We start from the raw sequence: 23,595 nt of genomic DNA on the forward strand, positions 1-23,595 counted from the left end.
CCCCCACTGGGGATCAGGCCCACAACCTGGGCATGTGTCTTGACCGGAAATCGAACCAGCGACCTCTTGGTGCATGGGTCGATGCTCAACCACTGAGCCACACCAGCCGGACTAGTTTTATCAAATATGTCCTACAGTCAGTTTTCATAATCATTTTCCTAAGGATAAAAAGTTTAGGGAGAGTTTACTCTGTACATACTACAGAGAATGTTCTTCTCATTTCTTTTTGAGACTCAACAAAATGCATAATGATATGATTATTAGTCTTATATTGTCTTTAAAATTATCTGTAGCTTACCTACTCTTTTACCTGCTGCTGCATTATTTCCACTCATTCCAATACCACGGGCAGACTACAATTAAAACACAAAACATCTATGGAGGTGAGTTAATGGGGAAAAGATCACCAAACATAGAATACTTATACTTTATTACAAAAATGCATTGGAATTTCTTTGAAAATTACCTAATCTAATTTTAATTAAATTAACTTGGAACCTGATTCTCACATACAGCAATGTTGTATTTATTACTTATGTTTAAAATCCTGTAATTAAATGGCTTAAATAAAAGTTCTCATTTGGGAAAACATTAATAAAAATAGCATTTGAAAATACAGTATCCCCCCCCCCCTTATTCTTGGTTTTGCTTTCCGTAGTTTCAGTTACCCAATGTAACTGTGGTCCAGAAATATTAAATGGGAAATTCCCGAAATAAACAATTCATAAATTTTAAATTGCATGCGGTTCTCAGTAGCAGAAATCTCACTTCATCCTGCCCACAACATGAGTCATCATTTTGTCCAGAGCATCCACACTCACTTGATCTCATGTAGGCATTGTACCATCTCACATTAGCACAGGAAGGGTGAGTCCAATACAGTAAGATATTTTGAGAGAGAGAGAAACCACATTCACATAACTTTTATTACAGTATATTGTTATACTTGTTCTGTTTCATTATTAGTTATTGTTGTTAATGTCTTACTGTGCCTAATTTATAAATTAAACTTTATCGCAAGTATATATGTATAGAAAAAACATAGTATATATAGAATTCTGTATTATCATGGTTCCAAACATCCACTGCACATATTGAAACATATCCCCCACAGATAAGAGGGGGACAACTGTGATAAGCTGTTTACACAAAATTATTTTCAAGTTACATTTCTCAATTTAGGACTACACTATTACTTAAAATCCCCCTATCAAAAAGATTTTCTACAAACTAGATAAAGAAACTTTTAAAAGAAGTCAACCTCAGGCCTCCTTATTTATGTAAACAAAAAACAAGCTTTAAATATATTAAATCATTACAAGGATAACTACTAGAACATATTGAAAGGCAAATACTTACTAGAAAAAAATCTGTAGATTCTAACTGGGGAGAGGTTTTCCTAATGCATTCTTCCTGAAAATGCTGGAGGTTTGCAGACAGCCCCACTCCAGAGGTCCGCAGCCTACCTACCCCACGTGTGCTCTGTAACCCGTCTCTGCTTGTGCTCCGGGCCAGCGAAGCAAGAAAACCTATATTATTCACACAACCAACAGGCTCTTTGGAAGCCTTGTTAGCCATTTCTGTGATACCCCGAGCCTCAACTTTAGAAATAATATCGGATCTTTTCCCAGGTGAATCAACTTTGACAGCTCGGACGCGAGTAGTCCTAGAGGAAGAAGAATCAGTTACATTCCGAACATCCAATGGCCGGAGCACATTTTGTGAAGCAGAAGACTGGACATTCCCAGACTCGAAACATTTGGATTGCCTCTGTGGCTTCACCAGGGGATGATGGAGCGACACTGGTGTAGAACAGTGAAGAGGTGACAGGAGTCTATTCTTGTGAGGACTGACTTCCCGGTTGTTGAGAACTGCAGTCTCCACTGACTCACCATTCAACACTCTTGCAACATGTTTAAGATGCTGCTCTGTAGCTTTCAACCCTTTCTCGCCATTAGTAAGTAGGAATTCAGGATTTACCTTCCCTGTGCCGTCTAAGCCACTGCTCTGTGCTTCGACATTTCCTTCTGTAAACAAAGAAAATGAACCCACTTCAGGTAGAAGTGATTTTTCAGTTACACACTCTTCAGAAGTTGGGAATAAAACAGTGCCATCCTCATTATTAGGTGGCAAATTCCCTGAACAGTGCTTTGTCCGCCTAGGCAGGGGTGATCCAAGAGGGTGGGTTGAAGCAGCAAACTCTCTGTCGTCTTCCAACTCCACATGGGTTATCTGAGGTGGTCGTTGGGTGCTACCATTGGAATGAGATCGCGGGTTACTCTCCCAGTTATCATCTTCCTTAAGAAAATCGCTAATTAAAGACGACATGGGTCTACCAGCAGCGGGCAGAGTTGTCAGACTTGAAACTGCGCGGCCGGGTGCTCCAGGCAGGGGCGCGCGCCCGGGCGCAGGCAGCCGGGCCCCGATGTGGGGCAGGACGCGCAGCGGGGTGTGCCGCGCAGGCGCCGTGCAGCTGCTGGAAGATCGAGGAGCGACGGGGGGGCGCGGCTTGATCTTGACAGCTTTCTTAGGCTAAAAGAAAAGAGTGAATATATAGTTCTTTTACATGAATTCATTATATAATTTATTTGTATAATTCATTTTCTCTGCCTATTAACAAAAATTAATGAAGAAAATGTGATTTACTCCAACACATTGGCATTTTGATTACCTTAATTTAAAATGTTTTAAAGATTAAAATATCTTTTTTAAGTATAATTTTCTGAGACTGATTCTATTTATTTTCCTCACTTCTGATTGTCAGAGTTTTGCTGTAAAGAAACTTCATTGATTATATTAGATATGACACTGCTGACCTATTTTAGATCCCAAACAACTCTTCCCAGTAGGATGAGTAAGTGGTTGGCAAGGTAGGTGCTGCAGAAGAGAGTCAGCAGGACTGAACTGCTGTCCTTGAAAAGCCCTGCTTGCAGTGTTGGTCCTCGGCTGGCTTCCGGGAACTTGTATTTCAAGAGAGTTCCTGCCACCAGGACTGAGTAGGGTGGCTCATTGCGCCTAACAATATGGCTTATGCTGAACACCAGTTTTTGTTCTGGGAGTATGGCATTTTGGTACATGCTAAGCAGAGGTTATCTACATAAACATCCTCTAATAAAACACCTGAGCACAGAGTCTCTAAGGAGTTTTCCTGGTAGATAACATTCTACATGTACTAACACAACGATTGATAGAGGAATAACCACATCCTATGAGACTCCACCAGGAAAGGATCTGAGAAACGTGTGCCTGGTTTCTCTTTTCCTTTGCCAATTTTGTTACCCTTTTTCTGTAACAAATCTTTGCCATGAATACAACTATATGCTCGTCCTATGAGTCTTCCTAGCAAACCATCCAAAAAACTCAAGACACAGTGGCAAAAAAAGATATGAAATGAGAGCTGATCAAAACTACAAAATAATCTGAAGAACACTAAAACATCTCAGAAATGAATACTAAGTTACAAGGTGGCCAAGAAAGATTAGATTCTACTAAACAATTTATAAAAAGTACTGAAAAAGTAATGAAAACAGCAAAGAGGATGAAAATAAAATAAAGAATTAAAAGGGATAAGAGAAGAAGTGTTTGTACAGAAGGAAAAGATCCCACATACATACAAAGGAAGTCCCTAAAAAGAAAACAAATACATAAAACATTTTGAAAAACTAAAGTAAACTATAAGAAATTATCCCAAAATAAAAGAAAACTTGAATCTTCATGTTGAAAGGCCGTACAATAAAAATTGATGCAGAATGGGTAATCTGAAGACACAGCCTAGTAAAACCATTAAACTTAAAAGGATTTTAAAAATTCCTCATTTTTCCAGGTAATAAGATAGAGTCATTTACAAAGAGTAGGAAGTCAGAATGGTAATTAGATTTCTCAATGGAAATATATAAAACCAAACAACAGCAGAGCAATATTTTAAAGAAACTCAAGGGTGGGGTGAGGCCGAAGACATGGGAGCATGAGAAGTTCCCCTGGTCTCTCCCCTTGACATTACAAGAATTTGAACAGTGATAATTCAACAAAGGATTCCCTGCTCAACACACACACACATCTGAGAGATCCTCGCATTGAAATAACAGAAGGTGGGCCAGTCTGGGGAGGGAAGGGAGAAGAGCTGAAACGGGTGCCACGGAAGCAGCCAGGAGTCACTGCAGGTCTGGGACAGAAGGGAGGAATCAGGATGCCACCTGCACTCCCTCCAGCCCAGAGAAGCAAATACAGGTCTGAGCAAAAGTAGGTTTACAGTAGTGAGTAAGCAAGATACAGTTTATTCTTATTGGATTCTCTACTTGCATTATAAAAGTAAACCTACTTTGCCCACCCCTGTAGATACAGTGAGCTTTCCTGCTTGAGTGGTCAGTAAGCCCTGCAGCTGAACCCAGTAACCAGGGCAGAGTCTGAGGGCAGAGATGCTACTGTGGCTGTCTGGCAGCAGCCACTTCCAGGCAAAAAACCCAGTCACAGAGCCTGCCTGCCTCCCTTTACCCTCCCAGAGCTAGCAGCAGGCCCTGAAGCAGCTGCAGCAGTGAGTGTTGGGCTACAGAGCGCTCTGGAGAGGCAGAAGCATTTTTCCCTGAGCAGCAGGAGCATGCTGCAGCTAATCCCAGTGCCATGGGTGCAGATACAGAGGTGAGGCAGCTGTGGTCTGGCAGTCACCATTACAGGAAGAAGAACGAAGCCACAAATGCCCCAGCCCCTCACCTAGTCAACAACTTGACCCCCACCCGTGGAAGCTGCACTGCCCACAGAGCTGCTACAGACAAAGCACTGGTGTTTCACGGGCTCAAAACTCCACTGCCCACCACATGCCCCAGAGAGGTAGTGCCCTGAGCCAGAGGAAACCTGGTCACAGAGAAGACATCCACCTCCAGGCAATACAGGGCACTTTCCACAACCCAGGGAGATCCCCAATCCCGAGCAGAGCAAGAAAAAAACTAAAAAACTTGTGCTTTAGTGCCACCTACTGAAAAAAAGAAAGGCTTCTTAGCAACCTACAAAATAAAGAATGCCACTCTTATTTTTATCCTCACCCAAGTACATTTTTCCATTTTTTGTTCAGAAAGAGTGGGAGGGAAAGAGAGGAAGAGAGATAGAGAGAGAAAAACATCGATGTGAAAGGGACACATCGAGTGGTTGCCACCCGCATGACCCAACCAGGGCCGGGGACAAACTGCAACCGAAGTACGTGCCCTTAGCGGGACCACAGGCTGACGCTCTAACCACTGAACCAAATCGGCCAGGGCAAGAATGCCACTCTTAGCACTAAAAAATAAATAAATAAACGCAGATTTCATTTCCATAGATGCCTAGGCAAAGAAAAAAAAATCCATCAAATACCATAAATAACCAAGATAATGAGGCAGCTGAGAAGAAAAAATTTTTAATGTCTAGAAAATAAAGTTTGAAATATTCAAGACTGCAGTTCTGAAAAACTCAATGAGATACAAACAGGCAGTTTAATGAACTCAGAAATTACATCAATGAACAAAAGGAGTACTTTACCAAAGAGAGTGAACTTTAAAAAAGAATCATAAAGCCTAGCTGGTGTGGCTCAGTGGTTGAGCGTCGACCCATGCACCAAGAGGTTGCCAGCTCGATTCCTGATCAGGGCACCGTGCCCAGGTTGTGGGCTCCATCCCCAGTGGGGAGAATGCAGGAGGAGGCCAATCGATGTTCTTTCTCATCAATATTTCTATGTCTCTCTCCCTCTCCCTTCCTCTCTCTCTAAAATCAATAAAGGGAAAAAAAATTTTTTTAAAAAAAGGATCTGCTAAAAAAAAAAAAAAAAGAAAGAAAGAAAGAACCAAATAGCTGGTTTGACTCAGTGGTTAGAGCATCGACCTGCAAACCAGAGAGTCACAAGTTCAATTCCAGCCCAGGGCACGTACCTCAATTGCAATTTGGTCCCCAGCACTGGTCGGGGTCATGCGGGAGGCAACAGGTTGACTCTCACATTGATGTCTTTCTTTCTCTCCCCCTTACCACTTTGTCTGAAGATAAATTGAAAAAAATATATTCTCTGGTGAGGATTTTAAAAAAGATTTTTCAAATAAATAAGAACTGAATAAAAATTCTGGAGCTGAAGAATTCAATAAAAGAAATGAAGAATGAACTAGAGAGCTTAGGAGATAGAGCTGACCAGGTGGAGAAAATAATTAGTGATATCAAAGATAGAAATTATATTAAACTGTCAAAAATTAATGACAAAGAAAGAACTCTCAAGGCAGCCGGGGGGAGGGGGGGGGAGGTGGAGGGAGACAGTAACATATAAAAAGAAAACCCCATTAGATTATCATCAGATTTTTTCAGCAGAAACCCTACAACCTAGGAGGGAGTAAAATGAAATATTCAAACTATGAAAAGAGAGATTTTGCCAGCCAAGAATAATATATCCAGCAAACTTATCTTTTAAAAATGAAAGAGAAATAAAGACTTCTTCAAATATACAAAATCTGAGGGAATTAACCACCATAAAACCTCCATTAGGGGAAATACTAAAGGGGGTTATTCTACCTGAAACCAAAAGACAAAAAGTTACAAAACTATGAGTAAAATGATGAACACATAAAAAAATTGCAAACCTTTTTCAGAATACAGTATAATAAATCTAACATAGGGAGATGGTGGCAGGCAGGACCGGAGGGAGGGTGAGTGTGTGAGAGAGTGAGCGAGTGTGTGAGAGAGTGTGAGTGGACATGAAGGTAGACGACCAAACCCGAGCAGTGCAGAGACCAGGAGCAGAAGGTTCCTGTGCTGTGGACCGGAGCAGCCGGCTACAACGGTAAGTAACCCTTCAGGGCGCTTCTCCCTGCACCGTGGGGAGTTCCCACCATTTTGGAAGATCCCAGGTCTTCCCTGGGAGGAGGCAGTGGGAGCAGCTAGGGCCCAATCACCTGAGCCCACCAGTGCACCTGGCACCATCGGACCAGTAGACACTCTGTGTCAACACAGACCCGTGCACAGTAGTGGAGCTCCCAAGGTGCCTGTCGCGGAATCCAGGAGCCCAGCACCATCCCCCATAGTAGCAGCCTGATCAGAGTCCAGATACACACCCAGCAACAGAGGGGGGGAGCAGACATCCATCCCCAGGCAACAGAAGCACAGACCAGCAGCTGAGACACATCCCCAAAAGCTGAGCAGCAGTTGAGCCCCATTGGGGCAAGAGCACTCCCCAGCCACCAGCAGCAGGACCTGGGGTGTCAGAGAAGCCTGTGTGACCCAGCAACCCACAAGAGTGGTGGGAAGTCAGAGCCTGAGAGGGACTGGTGCAATCCAGCTGCCTGCCCATGGGACCTGCAGGGTGCAGGGGCACGACAGAGGCCTGTGCGACCCAGCAGAGACTGTGCGATCCAGTTACCCATGGAACCTGCAGCGTGCTGAAGCACCAGAGAGCCCTGTGCAACCCAGCAGGGACTGTGTGCTCTAGTTACCCATGGAACCTGCAGGGTGCTGAAGCACCCATGGAACCTGCAGGGTGCTGAAGCACCAGAGAGGCCTGTATGAACCAGCAGCCCATAATATAGGCATAGTGCCGGGTCCCCAAAGGGACTGTGTGATCCAGTTGCCCGCGGAAACTGCAGGGTGCAGGGGCACCAGAGAGGCCTGTGCAACCCAGCTGCACACCGGATAGGAGTAGAGGGTGAAAATGGAGGCGGAGTGAATAGAAGCTACACAGACACCTTCCAGGACCAAATGTAAATTACAACTACAATAAAGACAAATGCTCAGAAAAAAGCAACAGAAAAGCAGCAGAACAGGGCCATATACCAGGGACACTGGTAGGATCTGCAGAGGCATGAGAGGGTACCAGGCTGGGAGCCCACAGACAGCAGCAGTCTTAGCTGTGAGCAGCGCCCTTGGGAATAAAGACCAAACCTGTTCCACAACGCAGCCAGCCTAAATACTCACAGCCACTCACCTGGGGGCTATGGCAGAGGGAGGAAAAAACAATTTAAAAACAGGAAGATAGCTAAAGAGAACTGTGGGACAACTGGAAACATAATAACATTCGCATCATAGGAGTCCCCGAAGAGGAAGAAAATCGGCAGGGGTTAGAGAATATATTTGAAGAAAGAGTGGCAGAAAACGTTTCCTAACTTGGTAAAGGAAGAAGGCATTCAAGTTCAAGAAGCACAGAGAGCCTCAAGTAAGAAGAACCCAAACAGGCCCACACCAAGACACATAGTCATTTAAATGCCAAAACTTAAAGACAAAGACAGAATCCTAAAGGCAGCAAAAGATAAGCAACAAGTTACCTACAAAGGAAACCCCATAGGGTTCTCAGCTTACTTATCAACAGAAACACTACAGGCCAGAAGGGAGTGGCATGAAGTAATCAAGGTCATGAAACACAAGGATCTGAATCCAAGACTACCCTATCTAGCAAGACTATCATTCAAAATAGAAGGTCAAACAAAGAGCTTCACAGACAAAAAAGGCTAAGGGAATACATCAGCCCCAAACCAGCACTGCAAGAAATGTTAAAAGGATCGCTATAATTAGAAGAAGAAATAGGAAGAAAAATATAACCACACTAAACGAAAAATGGAAATAAATAAGTACATATCAATAATCACCTTAAATGTAAATGGACTGAATGCTCCAATAAAAAGACACAAAGTAGCTGACTGGTAAGAAAGTATGACTCACATATATGTTGTTTACCAGAAACCCACCTCACAACAAAAGACTCACATAGGTTGAAAGTGAAGGGATTAAAAACAATCTTTCAAGCAAACAGAAAGCAAAAAGAAGCTGGGGTAGCAATACTCATATCTGATAAAGTAGATTTCAAAATGAAGACCATAACTAGAGACAAAGTAAGCCACTACATAATATTGAAAGGACCTATCCAACAGGAAGATATAACCTTGGTAAATGTATACACGCCAAACATAGGAGCACCAACATATATTAAAAATACTCTGGAGGACTTCAAAGGAGAAATTGACAGCAATACAATCATAGCAGAGGACTCCAACACCCGGCTGACATCACTGGATAGATCATCTAGACAAAAAATTAACAAGGAAACACAGACTCTAAATGAAGCACTAGATCAAAGGGATTTAATAGATATCTATAGAGAATTCACCCCAAAACAGCAGAACTCACATTCTTCTCAAGTGCACATGGGACATTCTCAAAGACAGACCACATGTTAGGGCACAAAGCAAGTCTCTACAAGTTCAAAAAGATTGAAATCATATCAAGTATCTTCTCAAATCACAATGGCATGAAACTAAAAATCAATGGCAACAAGAACATCCAAAGACATTTCAAAACATGGAGGCTAAATAGCATGTTATTGAACAATGAATGGGTTACCATGGAGATCAAGGAAGAAATGAAAAACTTCCTAGAAACCAATAAAAATGAACACTCAACAACACAAAATCTATGGGATGCAGCGAAAGCAGTTCTGAAAGGCAAGTTCATACCACTACAGGCCTACCTCAAGAAGCAAGAAAAATTTGTAATAGACTATCTAACCTCACAACTTAAAGAACTAGAAAGCAAACAAAAAGAAAACCCCAGAGCAAGTAGAAGGAAGGAAATAGTAAACATCAGGGCAGAAATAAATGACATGGAGACCAAAAAAACAATGCAAAGGATCAATGAAACAAAGAGCAGGTTCTTTGAAAAGATAAACGAGATTGATGGAACCTTAGCTAGACTCACCAAGAAACAAAAAGAGAACCCAAACACACAAAATAAGAAATGAAAGAGGAGAAATAATAACTGACACCACAGAAATACAAAGGATTGTGAACAAATATTATGCACAATTATAAGTCAACAAATTCTATAATCTAAACAAAATGGACAAATTTCTAGAAACACACAGTCTCCCGAAACTGAACTGGGAAGAGAAAGAAAACTTGAACAGACCAATAATAACAGAAGAAACTAAAAATGCAATTAAGACTCTCCCAGCAAACAAAAGCCCAAGTCTGGATGGCTTCATGAGGGAGTTTTACCAAACATTCAAAGAAGAACTAATACCCATTCTCCACAAACTATTTCAGAAAATTCAAGAAGAAAGGCTTCTAAACTTGTTTTATGAGGCCAGCATAATTCTAGTTCCAAAACCAGAAAAAGACACTACAAAGAAAGAAAACTACAGGCCAATATCCCTGATGAACATAGATGCCAAAATCCTGAACAAAATACTAGCAAATTGGATCCAGCAATACATCAAAAAAATTATTCACCATGACCAAGTGGGATTCATCCCAGGGGTGCAAGGCTGGTAAAATATTCGCAAATCAATAAATGTGATACACCACATAAACAAAATGATATGATCATATGGTTTTTATCTTTCAACAGATGCTGGAAAAGCATTCGACAAAATCCAGCGCCCATTTCTAATAAAAACGCTCAGCAATGTGGGAATAGAGGGATCATATCTCGACATAATAAAGGCCATATATGAAAAAACTACAGCCAACATCTACTCAATGGGCAAAAACTAAAAGTCTTTCCCTTAAGAACAGGAATAAGACAAGGATGCCCACTTTCGCCACTCTTATTAACATAGTACTGGAAGTCTTAGCCACAGCAATCAGACAGGAAGAAAAAATAAAAGGGATACAAATTGGAAAGGAAGAAGTGAAACTGTCATTATTCACAGATGACATGATAGTATATGTAGAAAACCCCAAAGTCTCCATTAAAAATTTACTAGACTTAATAAATAAATTTGGCAAAGGAGCAGGATACAAAATTAACATCAAGAAACCAATGGCATTCTTATAAACCAATGAAGTCACAAAAAGAGAAACTAAAAAAAAAATCCCATTTACCATCACAGCAAAAAAATTAAGATACCTGGGAATAAACTTAACCAAAGGAATAAATGACCTATTCGCAGGAAACTACAGGTCATTGAAAAAAGAAATAGAGGAAGATATAAAAAAGTGGAACACATAACTTGTTCATGGATTGGAAGAATTAACATCATTAAAATGTTCACACTACCGAAAGCAATCTATAGATTCAATGCAATTCCCATCAAAATACCAACGACATACTTCACAGAACTAGAACAAATACTTCAAAAGTTCAGATGGGGGGAGGAAAAAAATGGCGGCGGAGTGAACGGAGCTACACAGACCGTCTCCCAGAACCAAACTGGAATTACAACTATAACACAGACAAATCGACAGGAAAAAACAACAGAAAAGCAGCTTGGAGGACCATACAACAAGGGACACTGACTCCATCCCGTAGGCTTGCGAAGGCGCGAGACGGGGGCCGGGAGCCCACAGTCGGCAGCTCGGCAGCGGCCTCAGCTGGGAGCGGCGCCCTCGGGTCACACTCCCAGGTGGCTCCACAGCGCAGCCGGGACAGAGACTGAAACAGCCACAGCCACTCACCTTGGGCTCCGGCAGAGGGAGGGCGGACTGGACTGGAACTGTGTCAGGACACTTCGGGTTTGGAGGGCGCTCAGAGCTTTGGCTGAGTGCAGCCACTCAGGACGGTGGCCATATTGCTCCTTCCCAGGGCTCTGAGGAGAGGCAGCAGCCCCTCCCTCCGAGATCCAACCCCACCGTGTGGGCCATTGAAGTGCTAATTGAGGCTCACTAACAACCAGCATCTGCCCCACCCTCGTGAAAGCCCCTTGGCTGAGCACCAGAGGGAGTTTTTCAATCAATGGACAACCCAAAACTCATCAAGTAACCTAGACTGGTAGCCTCCAAGCAAAAAGCTAGAGGATAACAGTATGTTTCCTGGGCTGGCAACTTTAACCAGGAAAGTAAGACTTGACAGTGGTGTTCAACGTGGGTCCTCCCTCGCTCATCTAAACACAGGAGAGGGAGCCACAAACAGCAGAACACCAACACCCACAGGGAGAACTTGACAGGCTCCAAAGCCCACAGTGATAGCCAAAATGGTGAAACACAGAAACAGAAGCCAAATGAAAGAGCAAGACACCTCCACCGAAGATGAGATCAATGTGGAGCAATTAGGCATGTTAACAGAGCTAGAATTCAGAGCCATGATCTTGAGGAAGCTGAACAGCATGAGTAAGGACATAGAGACACTGAAAATAAGCCAATTGGAAATTAAAAACCAACAAGAAGAGATAAAAAATGACATATCAGAAATGAAAAACACATTGGAAGGTTTAAAAAGCAGAGTAGGGGAAGCTGAGGACTGGATCAGTGAACTAGAAGACAGGGTAGAAAAAATCAACCAATCAGAAAAACAAAAGGAAAAAACTATTAAAAAACAGTAAGACAGCTTAAGAGAACTGTGGGCTGAGAGGTCTGAGGTTCCTTTTTTCCACCCAGCCCCACTTTTAGGGCACAAGCTCTATGCCAGGCAGAGTAGACAGAGGATACTGAACCCCAAATTCCCTCACCTCAGATCACTGCCAGGGTGAAAATTCTATGCCAATAGAGGGGTTCCATGCTACAATAGGCAGAAAAACACTAGCTAATTCCCCATTCATAGAGAAGGAAAGTGATCTCAGAAAAGCATATTACTGTCCAATTGCTCCATAGCAGTGTCAGGGAGAACAAGCTAAAAAAAAAAAAAAAAAAAAAGGCCATAAGAAAAAATCTTCCAAAGGGTCTGACTTTATCTAGAACAGCATGGGGAAGTACGACCCAAAGGTTGCTGTCAAAAACAGTGAAAGTTTTGGTGATAAGCAATTAAGAGGAATATGGTAGATTAATTGACTATCTTAATCTGTTAGCAATAATCTAAATCATAAACCAATTAAACATGTTCAATATAAATCAAGTATGGAGACAGCTAAGAAGAGCCTTCCTAGGTTAAATCAAACTTTAAAGACAAGTCTCAAAGATTACTATTGTAGAAGGTCCACATTTATCTGGATTAGATTGTGAAGCAATTTATGTCCCAGGAAACTGTCAAAAACAACACACCAATCAGCAAGCAATTAGTGGGATCTGACTGTGGGATATGGTGCCAAAGAGGAGGAAAACTTAACAGATTAAGAAAAGAGACAGTCAAAGAGAGCACTGTGAAAAACCTTGACATACCAGCTTCATATTACACATGCAAGGCTATGCATCAGAGCTGTGATATCAGAGTCCCCACACATTGCAGAGGAAAGAGACTTCACCATACAGTACAGTCAAGTCAATAAAAAATAAACAATCAAATTACAACTCAGGGAATGAGCAGAAATGAGTATTCAGAGTTCCTAAAAATATCTGAAACATCCAGTTTTGAACAAAAAATTGAGACGTGCAGAAAAATAGAAAAGTGTGACCCATACAGAAGAAAAAGGCAGCAACAAAAACTGCCTTTGAAAGAGTCCAGATGTCAAACATAAAAAAAAAAAAAAAAACTTTCAAATAAACTATTTTAAGTATGTTCAAAAAACTAAAACTAAATAAAACCATACATAAAAAATAAGAAAAGTATGAAATGTCTTGTCAATTAGAGAATATCAATAAGGACATAGAAAATGTTTTTTTAAAACTAGCAACAAATGCCCTGGCCGGAATGGCTCAGTTGCTTGGGTATCATCTCATGCACCAAAAGACTGCTGTTTGATTTCTGGTTAGGACACATGCCTAAGTTATAGGCTGAATCCCTGGTAGAAGGCATGCAGAATGCAGCCAATAGATGTTTTTCTCTCATATCAATCTTTCTTTCTCTGAAAATCAACTTTAAAATCTTTCAAATAAATAATAATAATTTTTAAAACCAGCAACAAACAAATGAAAATTCTCAAGTTAAAAAATTCAGTAACCAAAATGAAAATTTTGCTATAGGGAATCAACAGTAGACTTAAGGTAATAAAAAAAATAATCAAAGAACTTGAAGACATGTTGCTATAGACTGTAAAATAAAAAATAATAAAAAAGACCAAAATAATGAACAAAAATAAAAAATTTCACAGAAATATAGGAAACCATTAAGCATACCAATATGTTTACTTAATTGCAGCACTAGAAAAAGAGGAGAGAAGTAAATTTACAGAAAAAAAATATTCAAAGAAGTAATGACTAAAGACTACGGTTTGATGAAAAATATATTTTAATATTGTTTTCCTCTTTATTGATTTGAGAGAGAAAGAGGAAGATAGAGGGAGAGAGAGATACAAACACAGATGAGAGAGAACATTGATTGGCCGCCTCCTGCATGCCCCCCTCTGGGGATTGGGCCCACAATCTGGACACGTGTCTTGACCAGGAATCAAACCAGAGACCTCTTGTTGCATGGTTCAATGCTCAACCACTGGGCCACACTAGAGAGGCTGATGAAAAATATTAATATGCATATCCAAAATCCTTAATAAACTCCAAGAAGAATAAACACAACGAATCCACAATCAAATACTTTATGGTCAAAATGTTGAAAGAGAAAGAAAAATGTTGAAAATGACAAGAGAAAACAACTTGTTACACACAAGGTACTGTCAGTGAGGTTAAAAACGGATTATTCATTAGAAACAATATAGGCCAGAGAACAAACAATGGCGGCGGAGTGAACGGAGCTACACAGACCGCCTCCCAGAACCAAACTGGAATTACAACTATAACACAGACAAATCGATGGGAAAAACCAACAGAAAAGCAGCTTGCGAGGACCATACAACGAGGGACACTGACTCCAACCCGTAGGCTTACGAAGGCACAAGACGGGGCTGGGAGCCCACGGTCGGCAGCTCGGCAGCGGCCTCAGCTGGGAGCGGCGCCCTCGGGTCACACTCCCAGGCGGCTCCACAGCGCAGCCGGGACAGAGGCTGAAACAGCCACAGCCACTCACCTTGGGCTCCGGCAGAGGGAGGGCAGACTGGACTGGAACTGTGTCGGGACACTCGGGATTTGGAGGGCGCTCAGAGCTTTGGCTGAGGGCAGCCACGCAGGACGGTGGCCATATTGCTCCTTCCCAGGGCTCTCGGGAGAGGCAGCTGCCCCTCCCTCGGAGATCCAACCCCACCGTGTGGGCCATTGAAGTGCTAATTGAGGCTCATTAGCAACCAGCATCTGCCCCGCCCTCATGAAATCCTCTTGTGCTAAGCACCTGAGGGAGTTTCTCAATCAACTGACAACCCAAAACTCATCAAGTAACCTCGACTGTTAGCCACCAGGCAAAAAGCTGGAGGATAACAGTACCTTTCCTGGGCTGGCAACTTTAACCAGGAAAGTAAGATTTGACAGTGGTGTTTAACTTGGTCCTCCCTCACTCATCTAAACACAGGAGAGGGAGCCACAAACAGCAGAACACCAACACCTACAGGGAAAACTTGACAGGCTCCAAAGCCCATAGTGATAGCCAAAATGGTGAAACACAGAAACAGAAGCCAAATGAAAGAGCAAGAGACCTCCACCAAAGATGAGATCAATGTAGAGCAATTAGGCATGTTAACAGAGCTAGAATTCAGAGCCATGATCTTGAGGAAGCTGAACAGCATGAGTAAGGACATAGAGACACTGAAACTAAGCCAATTGGAAATTAAAAACCATCAAGAAGAGATAAAAAATGACATATCAGAAATGAAAAACACATTGGAAGGTTGAAAAAGCAGAGTAGAGGAAGCTGAGGATCGGATCAGTGAAGTAGAAGACAGGGTATAAAAAATCAACCAATCAGAAAAACAAAAGGAAAAAACTATTAAAAAACAGGAAGACAGCTTAAGACAGCTGTGGGACAACTGCAAACGTAATAATATTCGCATCATAGGAGTCCCCGAAGAAGAAGAAAAGGAGCAAGGGTTAGAGAATATATTCAAAAAAAATAGTGAGAGAAAACTTCCCTAATTTGGTGAAGGAAGAAGGCATTCAAGATCAAGAAGCACAGAGAGTCCCAAGTAAGAAGAACCCAAACAGGCCCACACCAAGACACATAGTAATTAAAATGCCACAAATTAAAGACAAAGAGAGAATCCTAAAAGCAGCAAGAGATAAGCCACAGGTTACCTACAAAGGGAACCCCATAAGGCTCTCAGCTGACTACTCACAAGAAACACTACAGGCCAGAAGAGAATGGCATGAAGTAATCAAAGTCATGAAAAACAAGAATCTGAATCCAAGACTACTCTACCCAGCAAGGCTATCATTCAAAATAGAAGATCAATAAAGAGCTTCCCAGACAAAAAAAGGCTAAGGGAATACATTAGCACCAAACCAGCACTGCAAGAAATGTTAAAAGGACTGCTGTAATTAGCAGTAGAAATGGGAAGAAAAATAGAACCACACTAAACAAAAATGGCAATAAATAAGTACATATCAATAATCACCTTAAACGTTAATGGATTGAATGCTCCCATAAAGAGACACAGAGTAGCTGATTGGATAAGAAAGCATAACTCATCTATATGTTGTTTACAAGAGACCCACCTCTCAACAAGACTCACATAGGTTGAAAGTGAAGGGATGGAAAAAAATTTTCCAAGCAAATGGAAAGCAAAAAAAAGCTGGGGTAGCAATTCTCATATCTGATAAAATAGATTTCAAAATGAAGACCATAACTAGAGACAAAGAAGGCCACTACATAATATTGAAAGGATCTATCCAACAGGAAGATATAACCTTGATAAACATATATGCACCCAATATAGGAGCACCAAAATATATTAAAAATCTTCTGGAGGACTTCCAAGGAGAAATCGACAACAATACAATCATAGCAGGGGACTTCAACACCCCGTTGACAGCACTGGATAGATCCTCTAGGCAAAAAATTAGCAAGGAAACAGAGACTCTAAATGAAGCACTAGACCAAATGGATTTAATAGATATCTACAGAGAATTACACCCCAAAACTACAGAATACACATTCTTCTCAAGTGCACATGGGACATTCTCAAAGATAGACCACATGATAGGACACAAACTAAATCTCTACAAGTTCAAGAAGAATGAAATCATATCAAGCATCTTCTCAGATCACAGTGGCATGAAACTAGAAATCAATTGCAACAAGAACATGCAAAGACATTTCAACACATGGAGGCTAAATAGCATGTTATTAAACAATGAATGGGTCACCGAGGAAATCAAGGAAGAAATTAAAAACTTCCTGGAAACCAATGAAAATGAACATACAACAACACAGAATCAATGGGATGCAGTGAAAGCAGTTCTGAGAGGGAAGTTCATAGCACTACAGGCCTACCTCAAAAAACAAGAAAAATTTCTAATTGACTGTCTAACCTCACAACTTCAAGAATTAGAAAGCAAACAAAAAGAAAACCCCAGAGCAAGTAGAAGGAAGGAAATAGTAAAGATCAGAGCAGAAATAAATGACATAGAGACCAAAAAAACAATTCAAAGGATCAATGAAACAAAGAGCTGGTTTTTCGAAAAGATAAACAAGATTGATGGACCCTTAGCTAGACTCACCAAGAAACAAAGAGAGAGAACCCAAATACACAAAATCAGAAATGAAAGAGGAGAAGTAACAACCAACACCACAGAAATACAAAAGATCGTTAACAACTACTATGAACAACTATATGGCAACAAATTCGACAATCTAAGCGAAATGGACAAATTTCTAGAAACACACAGTCTCCCAAAACTATTCCCGGAAGAGATAGAAAACTTGAACAGACCAATAACAACTAAGGAAATTGAAGAGGTAATCAAGACTCTCCCAGCACACAAAAGCTCAGGCCCAGATGGTTTCACGGGGGAGTTTTACCGAACATTCAAAAAAGAACTAACACCCATTCTCCTCAAACTATTTCAAAAAAGTCAAGAAGAAGGAAGACTTCCAAACACATTCTATGAGGCCAGCATAATTCTAATTCCAAAACCAGAAAAAGACACTACGAAGAAAGAAAACTACAGGCCAATATCCCTGATGAACATAGACGCCAAAATCCTGAACAAAATATTAGCAAATCGGATCCAGAAATACATCAAAAAAATTATTCACCATGACCAAGTGGGATTCATCCCAGGGATGCAAGGCTGGTACAATATTCGCAAATCAATAAACGTGATACACCACATAAACAAAATGAAGAATAAAAACCACATGATCATATCAATAGATGCTGAAAAAGCATTCGACAAAATCCAGCATACATTTCTGATAAAAACGCTCAGCAATGTAGGAATAGAGGGATCATATCTCGACATAATAAAGGCCATATATGAAAGACCTACAGCCAACATCATACTCAATGGACAGAAACTAAAAACATTTCCATTAAGAACAGGAACAAGACAGGGATGTCCACTTTCGCCACTCTTATTTAACATTGTACTGGAAGTCTTAGCCACAGCAATCAGACAGGAAGAAAAAAATAAAAGGGATCCAAATTGGAAAGGAGGAAGTGAAACTGTCCTTATTTGCAGATGACATGATATTGTACATAGAAAACCCTAAAGACTCCATCAAAAATCTATTAGACTTAATAAATGAATTTGGCAAAGTAGCAGGATACAAAATTAACGTCAAGAAATCGACGGCATTCTTGTGCATCAATGATGAACTCACAGAAAGAGAAACTGAAAAAACAATCCCATTTACCATTGCGCCAAAAAAATTACGATACCTAGGAATAAACTTAACCAAAGAAGTAAAGGACCTATTTGCAGAAAACTACAGGTCATTGAAAAAAGAAATAGAGGAAGATATAAAAAAGTGGAAGCACATACCCTGTTCATGGATTGGAAGAATTAACATCATTAAAATGTCCATACTACCCAAAGCAATCTATAGATTCAATGCAATCCCCATCAAAATACCAACGACATATTTCATAGAACTAGAACAAATACTTCAAAAGTTCATATGGAACCAAAAAAGACCCCGAATAGCCACAGCAATCTTGAAAAAGAAGAACAAAGTAGGTGGGATCACAATACCAGATATCAGGTTATACTACAAAGCGACTGTAACCAAAACAGCCTGGTACTGGCACAAGAACAGGCATATAGACCAGTGGAACAGAACTGAAAACCCAGAAATGGACCCAAGGCAATACGCTCAATTAATATTTGACAAAGGTGGCAAGAGCATACAGTGGAGTAAAGACAGCCTCTTTAATAAATGGTGTTGGGAAAATTGGACAGCTACATGCAAAAAAATGAAACTAGACCATCAACTTACACCATACACAAAAATAAACTCAAAATGGATAAAAGACTTAAATGTGACCCGTGAATCCATAAAAATTCTAGAAGAAAATGTAGGCAACAAAATTTCGGACATCATACGGAGCAGAATTTTCACTGATACATCACCTAAGGCAACAGAAATAAAGGAGAAAATGAACACATGGGACTACATCAAACTAAAAAGCTTCTGCACAGCAAAAGAAACAACCACCAAAATGGAAAGGCAACCCACTGTATGGGAGAACATCATTGCCAATGATGTATCAGATAAGGGGTTAATTTCCAATATATATAGAGTGCTCATACAACTCCACAAAAGGAAGACAAAGAACCCAATTAAAAAATGGGCAGAGGAGCTGAATAGACACCTCTCCAAACAGGACATACAAATGGCTAAGAGACATATGAAGAAATGCTCAACATCACTAATCATCAGAGAGATGCAAATTAAAACAACTATGAGGTATCACCTCACACCTGTCAGAATGGCCGCCATCAACAAATCATCAAACAACAAGTGTTGGCGAGGGTGTGGAGAAAAGGGAACTCTAATACAATGCTGGTGGGAATGCAGACTGGTGCAGCCGCTATGGAAAACAATATGGTGCTACCTCAAAAAATTAAAAATTGAACTTCCATTTGACCCAGTGATCCCACTGCTGGGAATATACCCTAAGAAGCCTGAAACACCAATCAGGAAGAATATATGTACCCCCATGTTCATAGCAGCACTATTTACAATAGCTAAGATCTGGAAACAGCCCAAGTGTCCCCCAGTAGACGAATGGATAAAAAAGCTGTGGTACATATACACAATGGAGTACTATGCAGCGGTAAGAAAGAAAGATCTCTTATCCTTTGAGACGACATGGAGGGACCTGGAAAGTATTATCCTAAGTGAAAGAAGCCAAGCAGAAAAAGACAAATACCACATGATCTCACTTATATACGGAATATAATGAACATAACAGTCTGAGGAATACAGTAGACCCAGACACATGGAAGTAGGGCACAGACTGACATCCCTCAGAAGAGGGGATGGGGGGTGGGGGGGTGGGAAGAGATAAACCACAGAACTTATATGCATGTATGCATGACCAATGGACATGGACAACTAAGCCGGGGACAGGGTGTAGGGGGGTGTAGGGTGGGGTGTGCCAATGGGGTAAAAAGGTAAAATATCTGTAACAAAAAAATAAATAAAAATTCATTAAAAAAATAATAATAATAATAATAATAAAAAGTGTATTTTCAGCAAGGAGAAAATGAACTCTGAGGAAAGACATGGATTAAAAAATAATGATAAGACAGAACTTATACGCATGTATGCATGATCAATGGACTTGGACAACTAAGCCGGGGACAGGGCGGGGCAGGGGTGGGGAGGGGAGTGCCAATGGGGTAAAAAAGGTAAAATATCTGTAACAAAAAAATAAATAAATAATTTAAAATAAAATAAAAAAAATTAAAAAAAAAAAGTTCTTATGGAACCAAAAAAGACCCCGAATAGTCACAGCAATCTTGAAAAAGAAGAACAAATTTGGATGGATCACATTACCAGATTCCAGGTTATACTACAAAGCCACTGTACAGCATGATATTGGCACAAGAACAGGCAGACAGATCAATGGAACAGAATAGAGAACCCAGAAATGGACCCAAGGCAATATGCTCAATTAATATTTGACAAAGGTGGCAAGAGCATACAGTGGAGTAAAGACAGCCTCTTTAATAAATGGTGTTGGGAAAATTGGACAGCTACATGCAAAAAAATGAAACTAGACCATCAACTTACACCATACACAAGAATAAACTCAAAATGGATAAAAGACTTAAATGTGACTCATTTATCCATAAAAATCCTACAAGAAAATGTAGGCAACAAAATTTCAGACATCATACTCAGCAGAATTTTCACTGATACATCACCTAAGGCAACAGAAACAAAGGAGAAAATGAATTCATGGAACTACATCAAACTCAAAAGCTTCTGCACAGCAAAAGAAACAACCACCAAAATGGAAAGGCAACCCACTCTACAGGAGAGCATAATTGCCAATGATACTTCAGATAAGGGGTTAATTTCCAATATATCTAGAGTGCTCACACAGCTCAGCAAAAGGAAGGCAAAGAACCCAATTAAAAAATGGGAATAGGAACTAAATAGACACCTCTCCAAACAGGACATACAAATGGCTAAGAGACATATGAAGAAATTTTCAACATCACTAATCATCAGAGAGATGCAAATTAAAACAATAATGGGGTATCACCTCACACCTGTCAGAATGGCCACCATCAACAAATCATCAAACAACAAGTGTTGGCGAGGGTGTGGAGAAAAGGGGACTCTAGTACGCTGCTGGTGGGAATGCAGACTAGTGCAGCCACTATGGAAAACAATATGGTGTTACCTCAAAAAATTAAAAATTGAACTTCCATTTGACCCAGTGATCCTACTTCTAGAAATATACCCTAAGAAGCCTGAAACACCAATCAGAAAGAATATATGTATCCCCATGTTCATAGCAGCACTATTTACAATAGCTAAGATCTGGAAACAGCCCAAATGTCCATCAATAGATGAGTGGATAAAAAAGCTGTGGTACATTTACACAATTGAGTACTATGCAACTGTAAGAAAGAAAGATCTCTTATCCTTTGAGATGTTATGGAGGGACCTGGAGAGTATTATCCTAAGTGAAACCAGCCAAGCAGAGAAAGACAAATATCACATGCTCTCACTTATTTGTGGAATATAATGAACATAACAGAGTCTGAGGAACGGGGTAGTCCCAGAGACGTGGAAGTGGGGTACAGACTGACAATCTCCAGAAGAGGGGGTAGGGGGGAAAGATAAACCACAGAACTTATATGCATGTATACATGAACAATGGACATGGACAACAAAGCTGGGGACAGGGCGGGGAGGGATAGAGAGGGAAGTATCAGTGGGTAGAAAAAGGAGAAACATCTGTAACAAATATAAATTAATTAAAAATAAATAAATAAATAAATAAGTAAAAGTTAAAGTAAAAAATTTTCAAAAAAGAGAAGATGCCCTAGCCGGATTGGCTCAGCAACAGAGTGTTGGCCTGTGGACCAGTGAGTCATGATTTCAATTCTGGCCAAGGGTACGTACCTCGGTTTTGGTTCATCCTCCACCCTGGCCAGGGTCGTGCAGGAGGCAGCCAGTCGATGTGTCCCTCTCATGTCAATGTTTCTCTCTTTCTCCCCCCCACTCTGTATGAAGATATATAGAAAAATATCCTCGGGTGAAGATTAAAAAAAAGAGAGAGAGAAGAAAACAGCTACTTCAATTTGGAAATAAACATACAGCACGAACAGGGATAATTTATGACAACAAAAACATAAAAGGCGAGGGAGTAGAGGTCTAAATTTGTAAGGGGTAATGTAGATAAGATGTATTCAGAAGAAGAATGACTACTGTAGATATGAAACTTTATTTGCATAAACCTAACAGTAACTACACACAAAAATCCCAGAACTGATCCCTGGCCCCGTTTGGCTCAGTAGTTGGAGCATTGGCCCACAGACAAAAAGTCACAGGCTCAATTCCCGTCAAGAGCACATACCTTGGTTGTGATTCAGTCCTGGCCCTAGTCGGGGTTGTGCGAAAGGCAGGCAATCAATGTGTCTCTCTTACATAGATGTTTCTCTTTCTCTCTCTCTCTCTCCCTCCCTCCCACTTTCTTTAAAAAAAAAAAATCAATGGGAAAAATATCCTCAGGTGAGGATTAAAAACACAAACAAACAAACAAAAATCCCAGAACTGAGATATAATATTAAAAAAAGAGTAAACAGAAAAAAAATCATAGAATACCACCAAACCAAAATGTCAAAACACAAGGGAAAAGAAACAATAAAGATGCAGTATTACTAGAAAACAAAAGATAAAATGCTTATAAGAAATCCTCATACATCAATAATTACCCTAAATGTAAATGGACTGAACTCACCAACAGAAAGGCAGACAGTAGCAGATTAAATAGAAAAACAAAACCCAACCATATGCTGTCTTCTCACAGCTCAGCTGCAAGGACAAATACAGACTCCAAGTGAAGAGGTAAAAAATTAGTCTGCAAGCAAATGGCACCCAGAGAAAAGCAGGTGTAGCCATACTTATATCTGACAAAATAGATTTCAAGATAACATAAGACAAACATAGACATTTTATAATGATAAAGGGACACTACATCAAGAAGACATCACACTTGTCAGTATATATGCACCCAATCAGGGAGCACCAAAAAATATAAAGCAACTACTAACAGAACTAAAGGAAGAAACTGACAAAAACACAGAGTAGAGGACCTAAATTCCCCATTGACAGCTATGGCTATATCATTCAAATGAAAATCAATAAGGAAATATCGGCCTTAAATGACACATTAGAACCAAATAAATATAATTGACATATACAGAGCCTCTCATCCCAGTACACCAGATTACACATTCTTCTCTAGTGCACATGGAACATTCTCAAGGATACACAGTATATTGGAAC

At 40.5% G+C, this 23,595-nt stretch overlaps 1 protein-coding gene across 1 annotated transcript in view; it reads right to left on the reverse strand.

Annotated features, from left to right (window-relative positions):
* The window catches only part of ZFAND4 (zinc finger AN1-type containing 4), a 98,322-nt gene that overhangs the window by 19,963 nt on the left and 54,764 nt on the right, over window positions 1-23,595 (reverse strand). Inside the window, exons 6-7 of the mRNA XM_036265423.1 lie at window positions 1,360-2,532; window positions 299-353 (exon numbers count right to left, since the gene is read on the reverse strand). Coding sequence (XP_036121316.1) covers window positions 299-353; window positions 1,360-2,532 — 1,228 coding nt within the window. The remainder of the gene's footprint in view (window positions 1-298; window positions 354-1,359; window positions 2,533-23,595) is intronic.

This window comes from Molossus molossus, unplaced genomic scaffold (genome assembly GCF_014108415.1).
Source record: "Molossus molossus isolate mMolMol1 unplaced genomic scaffold, mMolMol1.p scaffold_m16_p_17, whole genome shotgun sequence".
Taxonomy (NCBI): Eukaryota; Metazoa; Chordata; class Mammalia; order Chiroptera; family Molossidae; genus Molossus; species Molossus molossus.